This window comes from Onychostoma macrolepis, chromosome 18 (assembly GCF_012432095.1).
Source record: "Onychostoma macrolepis isolate SWU-2019 chromosome 18, ASM1243209v1, whole genome shotgun sequence".
In the NCBI taxonomy this organism is placed as follows: Eukaryota; Metazoa; Chordata; class Actinopteri; order Cypriniformes; family Cyprinidae; genus Onychostoma; species Onychostoma macrolepis.
Genome location: NC_081172.1, coordinates 34,008,964 through 34,016,463, shown reverse-complemented (window position 1 = coordinate 34,016,463; position 7,500 = coordinate 34,008,964). Strand labels below are relative to the sequence as shown.

Genomic DNA, 7,500 nt, shown 5'->3' with positions numbered 1-7,500 from the left:
CGGCGGCGCAGTCATGCGCGGCGGAGCCTGCGGTGTTCGGGCTCTGGCCCCGGTTCTTCTGCCCCGCTGGTTCTGTGGCGCCGGGGCCCGTCTCGCTCGTCCACACGGATCGCTGCGGTTCTCAAGCTCGGACTCTGCGTCCGTGGCTCTGCCCGCTCACGCTCGAGTGGTCATCTGTGGCGGAGGCGTCGTGGGCACGTCGGTGGCGTATCATCTGGCCAAGCTGGGCTGGACGGAGATCGTGCTGCTGGAGCAGGGCAGGTGAGGTCACGCACATCTGGTCTCTGTCTGTCCTCTAAAGCACACATCTGTCATCTATATGCATATCTGTGATATCTGAGTCCATATAAGCTCTGCTGTGTGTTTGTGTCTGTTGCAGACTCGGAGCCGGCACAACACGGTTCTGTGCAGGAATCGTAAGCGTCGCCAAACCTCTTTCTATTGAGAGTAAGATGGCAGATTATTCGATCGCACTCTATGAGCGTTTGGAAGAGGAGACGGGCGTGAAAACGGGTGAGAAATCAGCATCACGGCACGACACACTGATCATCAAAGACAGCGCGTGGAGATGGTCTTCAGTCTCGGTGTGTGTGTGTTGCAGGTTTCGTTCGGACCGGCTCTCTGTGTTTGGCTCAGAATCAGGACCGGCTCCTGTCTCTGAAGCGTCTGGCGTCCAGACTGAAGTGAGCTGCTCTCTCGCTCTCATTCTCAGGACAGCATCAGTCATGATCCAGTTTAACTAGTTTCAGTGAAGAAGTCACGGTGTGCTTTCTGTAGCTGTGTCCCAAATCGCTCACTTAGCTTTGTGGTTTCATCGATGGTATATGATTAATTTGTTCTTAATCATTAAATACTATTAAAATACTGTCAACAAAATGAAACACACTTTAATGCATTTATGTGTTTATTATTTGTAGTATCATGAAACTCTCCCGAGCAGTGTTTTGCGCTCAGAGAAGGTAATGTTCGTAGAGCGCCCGCATGCAACCGTTAATTTTACATCAGAATGAAAACGCTACCTACAGGTGATTAACGAACATTTTTAAATCATCCACCAAATTATCATCATTTTTGTAAGGTTACAAAGATGCCACCTCATTAAACCAGTGAAATATTAAACTAGTTAATGCCTACATAATATATTTTAATATGTGACCCTGGACCACAAAACCAGTCTTAAGTGTCAATTTTTCAAGTGTATGGTTTGTTAGGATCGGTTAGGGTTAGCTCGTCGCGTCTCTGCATTGGATTGTGGGAAATAGTGCTTCAGCGAGTGTACATCGGTTTTACACTCGAAATCAGAATGCATTGTGGGTAAAAAGTAGTGAACGAATGTAGGGAATAAAGTCGTTCACTCAAAATTCGGACAGCACTACAAAATGTGTGACGCCCGATGTGCGCTATATAGGGGATAGGGAGCGGTTTGGGACACAGCTTGTGTTTTCATGTCTTGTTCGTTAGATTCAGATTCTCTGTTCCTGAATAACTGAAGTCTTACACTGCGGCCACATTTACCTTCGCTCGCCCAAAATTCACAGGAGAGGATGTGACAAAATGCCATGAATCAAATACTGAATAATAACAGCAAAGGTGTTCTGGTTACCAAATGATCCAGCCCTAGAACAGCCTTCTGTCTGTGGGTCACCGCTGAACCCAGAGCTCTGAGGTGGGACGCGGCTCCTAACGAGCTCCTGTGTGTCTGCAGGGTTCTGGGCGTCAGCTGTAACGTCATCAAGCCCAGAGACGTGGCGAGGCTGCACCCGCTGGTGAACATGCATGACCTGGTGGGAGCGCTGCATCTGCCCGGAGACAGCGTGGTGTCCCCGCCGGAGGTCACTCGCGCGCTCGCTGTGGCCGCCGCGGCCCACGGTACGACTGACCGCACACACGCTTCAGTGCCGCTGATGCTCATCACCTGCTCACGCTGTGTTTCATGTGTCAGGAGTGCAGATGTACGAGCACACCAGCGTTAATCATGTGGTGGTGCAGAAGGGCCACGTCACGGCCGTAGAGACCGACCGCGGGTCCATCGAGTGTGAATACTTCGTCAACTGTGCCGGACAGGTCAGTCTCTGTCTGAACAACATGCCATGCGGATCAGTCTTCATGAGATTTGCTATTTAGACTTGATAGTTGTATTTTACAGTGTTATTGCAGATGGGTCTGTGGTGTGTTTTTCAGTGGGCCTATGAGCTCGGTCAGAGCGGCGAGGTCAAAGTGTCTGTTCCCTTACACGGCTGTGAACACTTCTACCTGCTCACCAAACCCTTATCTGAGCCGACTCGGAACGACAGCCCAGGTGACATCATCACAGATCCGTCACACGAGGCTCCTGCGGCCCATCATCAGCCGAGCTTCTATCGCCTAATCTACCGTATTCACACGAATATAAGACGACGCACCTTTTTCAAGATGTACTTTTTGGAAAAGGCTTTTTGAAAACCAAATCTTGTTGTAATTTTTTTTCATATTGCATATATTTCTTCCTATTTAAATTTTTGTTTTGAATGTATGGTAAATACTGGTAGAATATATCAATAATCAGATTTAAAATATACACTTTTTGATATACCAAAAAAACAACAGGTAGCCCATCTGAATTATATAACAATTAGGCTGTCCATCTCATAGTAGCCTAGCAAAATGTCACTAACAGTAGAGTCTTCAAATCTGGGTCCTGTCTTACGTTTTACAATCACTTACAGAGGAAGCTTGTTCCCATCAGGCTACAGTCACGACTCGTGCCGCTGTAAGCTTTTCTTTTTCTTTTGTTTTCACTCGCGATCTTCTAACATTACGACACACATTACGTTACGTATTTCATGGCACACTCGTTTTATGTGTGTATGGCGCCACCTATTGTTGTGGGTGTCAAAGTCTAGACCCTGAATACAAGACGACCGCGTTTAGATGTAGATCTAAGAAAAAAACATTGTCTTATATTCGGGTCATTACGGTATATAATCTACATAAAGAATAAAAAAAAACACTTGCAAACATTATTTTATATATATATATATGTATATGTATATGTGTGTGTTTATATATATCATAGACAGTATAAAAACATGGACGTAGTGTCCGTGACGTCACTCATAGGTTTCTGAAGAGTATTTTTGAAGGCTGAAGTGGGCGGAGCCGACCGCCGCCATCTTGGCAGCACGTCACCACTCGTCTCATATATTCCTAGTGTCTGGTGCACAATCCAAGTACATTAAAATGATTAAAATCGATCCAATGTATACAGAGTTATGCAGAAAGTAAATTTATAACACAATAATATAATATAATGTCATTGTTTGATGGCCCGCCACAGTTTAAAAATAAACCAAAAATGTATTTAAACTTCTCGTTCTGACATAAAATCTGTTTAAAGTTGGTTTGGCTTCCTGACAGCAGTGTGAAAGTAATTTAGACTGAGACAGTATACCACAAATAAAAAGAGGGTCGAGTCCCCCTTAAAGTTCAGGTACAAGTCAATCAAGAACATGGTCTGTGTGAAGACTGGATTAGTGACCGCAGATCAAGCCTTACAACCCATAGCCGTCTCAGAGGCTGACTGCAGATAAGAGATCGTTACAAAACACAAAGCTCGAGTGTGTGATGCTAGAACAGAACTCGCTGTTTGTCACGCGCACATTTCTCTTGTTTTGGTTTAGTTGAGTGTCTTTTCCTTTTAATGGCGGTTGGCAAACCCACTTAAAGGCGCATACCGCCTCCGACCGCTCGACGGGACCGGCACACACCGGTCAGTTAAAAGCCTTGATCGGCCTGACCCCATCCTTGAGATCGGCTCGGGCATGCCTAATATATACAGTTTAATAATGTAGCTTTGTTTCAAACGAAGAGGAAAATTAAGTGGGTTTAATCCAAAGAGCTCTAAAAGAGTTTTAAAATCATTTTCTGAGGCGAAAGGCTTCATCCATCAGCTGAAAGCACAGCAGCAGCGCTTTATAAATGTTAAAAACCATTTAAAAATGATAATCACAAATAATATGTTTAGGCTACGACTGCCTCCCAAAAACATCATCAGGATTTGATGTTGTGTTTTCAGCACTGATTCTCACAGTGTGCTCTCATTAGAAACAAACCGCAGTCAGTCTCAGTGTGATTGTCCAGCTCATGAAGCACTGCAGTAACCGCTGATCGTGTGTGTGTGTGTGTGTGTGTGTGTGTGTGTGTGTGTGTGTGTGTGTGTGCAGTGGTGATAGACATGGACGGGCGGATCTACGCTCGGGCCTGGCATGGAGGGATCCTGTCGGGTGGCTTTGAGAAGAACCCTAAACCCATCTTCACTGAGGGACGCAACCAGCTGGAGATTCAGAACATGCAGGAAGACTGGGATCATTTCGGTGAGCTGAACTCGATGATGATGATGATGATGATGATGCTCTTCTCCACACAGTGAAGCGCTGGTTCCACAGCTGTATGAGAGCTTGACTGGTGTTCAGATATTTCTGATATAGCTAAAAAATGTATCAACGATATAATGTTTCATATCGTTCGGTATCGATAATTATTGACGTTTTTTAAAACAAAGAGCAATAGAATTTTTTTTTTTAATTCAACCATTGTATTTTTAATTTAATTTAACCCAATTTAAGACAAACAACAAATCATTTTTGTTTTAACAGTCAAACACAAAATAAAATTTAAACAAACATCTCCTTTATGTTTTATATGCAGATTAAACAGCCACAGGAGGGCGCAATGATCAAAATAATGCAGCGCATTAAATTGTTCATTCAATGCAATTAAAATAAGTCTATAAAAAACGTGCACAACATCTAAATTAACATAAATCAAATATAATTTCGTAAATTGCATAAACAATGTGTTTATACACAGGCCTAGCTTAAAGGTGCTGTATGTAAGTTTTTGACTCTACTAAAGCATAAAAATACCATTATATGTTTGCAGATGTTTAAGAAACATGCTAAAGTTAACATACTTGTTTATCTGAAAAACAATGCTACAGTCAGTTATTCTCCTTTAAAAATGTGTGTTCCAGCCCGGAACGTCTGTGTTTATGGTCTGTGTAACCCGCCCCCTGCCAGTTTACCCGATTGTATTTCGGCACCGCGGGTTGCCAGTTGGCGGAAAATTCAGCGTATTTCATTTAATTCATCATCATGTGCGCTCGTTTCTGTTGCAGGGCTCGCAAAATTTCTAAATCCCTGGCAGCCCTTCGGGCAGGTACTCTTCTGATTTTGGTAGCTCGAAAATTAATTTAACTAGCCCAAATTAAAAAAATACTTTTATTTTTTATTTATTTATTTTTTTTTAAATATAGAAAATCAGATAGGAGTTTAAATGTCAAATCAAAAATATTTTCAATACCCAAATATCAACGAATATGAAGGAAGGAAGGAATCTTATTTCACTATTTACAGGGTATCTGCAGAATTTTTTAAAAATAAATTTAAGGCAATTTATGACCCATTTTAAGAGCTGCACGAGGAAAATGAACACAGAATGAGCGGGGTTGGACAGTGTCTACGGTAACATACAGTTTTGAGCCATAAAATTACATGATTTTCAGTTCAGATACAGGTTTTCACAAAAACAAAAATCTTATACAACAGTGTTTCAGGCTATAAACCATTTTTATGAAAAGGGATAAATCAAGCATATAAATAATGTTAATTTAAAACATATAAATATTATTGTCTTGTTTAGATTTTTAGAAGGCACATCAACTTCTTTCTCATTTACAACTCTATGTGTTTGCTGCGTGAAAACATGAGTTGATATCTGCATTGATCTGAGCATAAACAGCAAGAAAGGCTTATTGTAAATGCAGATTCACTCTCTGCCACGAGGTGGCGCTTCAGGAGCGCTGAAATACTGCGGTTTCCCCGGAAACGCTGTACACGAAGCAGCTCGTCGCTCATAAACGCTGCTTTATCAGGGATTATAGTTTAGATGAAATTAAAATGCCAACGACACGTTTCTGAGGACAGTCGGTTCCCTTCAGATGCATTCACATAAAGACATCCGCGCCGCGTTTTGACTTGAAACGTGCAGCTCATATTTATTCAATGACATCATTGCCTTTTGAAGTTTAATCCGCCGTATCACGACTTTTTCCGTCCCCAACTGTAAGACCTCTAGAAATTATAATTAAGACATTTCTTATACCATTTAACGTATTTAAAACTTTTTATGGCCTTAAGTTTGATACAACTCACTTTAAAGACCCGCGGGAGCCCTGTGTTTAAGGAGCCCGTCGGGCAGGCACTGATGTGTTTTGGGAGCCCGACTGGAAAACACAACAGCCCCGGGACGTCGGGCTAGCGATTTTGCGAGCCCTGTGTTGGTGTCGTTAATCTGGAAACCTGCGTGTGCTTCAAGTCTGAGGAGGAGGGGCCGGGTGAAAAAAACCCTCGCCAATATTTTTAATTTGGACTGCAATACCTTGTTCAATCCTTTAATTCTAGTAGCCGAAGCGCACAGATTGCATTTAAAAACATGAGATGCAGTGAAATGGAATAAACCTCCACAAATTCGCAACGTGTTTTCTAAAAGTTTAAACTCTTTTAACTTTACATGACTTTCTGTACATCTCTCGTATGAGACGCGGGGGGCAACAGTCATAGTTGTGTGTCCCAAAAATGCGCCTAATATGCATTCTTTGTGAATGGCTCAACTTCTCTGCATTGAGCTTTCTCTGATATTTGAATGAATAAAGCTTATATATATATATCAGCTGGACAGATTAACAAAAACAAAGTATTACAAGGACACTTACATCATCATCACTGCATCTCGTGCGCCTCCCTCAACCGACGCACACCTAGTTCAGTTGCACCCTTTTTGGCATTCAAATGCAATTTTTAAAAAAAAATTCGACTAATATTAATTTTTTATTCACAATCTCCTCATCACAGGCACAGCACTCAGCATGTGTTCGTGTGTGTGGTCTGCTCGTCACTCACAGCACGCTGGCGTTATCGATGAAGGTGTACCGTCGATAAATACCGATAGCGTTTTATCGCTCAGGCCTATTCTGAGTTATGATCCACTGTCATCAGTGAACACGGGTGTAGATGTGCGTCTGCTGCAGCAGAAACCCTGTGATGAACATTACCCTTCACATAGTGAGCAGGAGCTGGCAGCCTCTCAGATAACACGCATGCATGTATTATAACCGTAGTGCATACTGTTAGTGCGCGAAAGAGCTGCCAGAAAACACATTACGTGTGAATGTGAAATATTTAGAGATCTGTGGTGGAGGGAAAGTACACGTGTGTGTGTGTGTGTGTGTGTGTGTGTGTGTGTGTGTGTGTGTGCAGGCGTTAAGCCTTTGCGGGGCCCCCCATGCATTCTGAAATAAATGCACACTCGTGAAATAAAAATAAACAAACAAAATGCGCATGTCATAATCCCATATAGGCATTTTACATAAATTAAACAATATTATTGAGCATCGATATCGAACTTACAAATCAGAAACAGCCCAGCAAATGAAATTAATTAAACATCACTCCCCACTAAAAG

At 42.5% G+C, this 7,500-nt stretch overlaps 1 protein-coding gene across 2 annotated transcripts in view; it reads left to right on the top strand.

The window, feature by feature from the left end:
- Window positions 1-7,500, top strand: part of pdpr (pyruvate dehydrogenase phosphatase regulatory subunit) — a 23,805-nt gene that overhangs the window by 3,590 nt on the left and 12,715 nt on the right. For both annotated transcript variants that reach the window (XM_058751290.1, XM_058751289.1), the window contains 7 exons: window positions 1-261; window positions 380-513; window positions 602-683; window positions 1,706-1,869; window positions 1,943-2,064; window positions 2,182-2,299; window positions 4,203-4,352. In XM_058751290.1, the coding sequence (XP_058607273.1) occupies window positions 14-261; window positions 380-513; window positions 602-683; window positions 1,706-1,869; window positions 1,943-2,064; window positions 2,182-2,299; window positions 4,203-4,352 (1,018 nt within the window). In that variant the 5' untranslated portion in view covers window positions 1-13. The remainder of the gene's footprint in view (window positions 262-379; window positions 514-601; window positions 684-1,705; window positions 1,870-1,942; window positions 2,065-2,181; window positions 2,300-4,202; window positions 4,353-7,500) is intronic.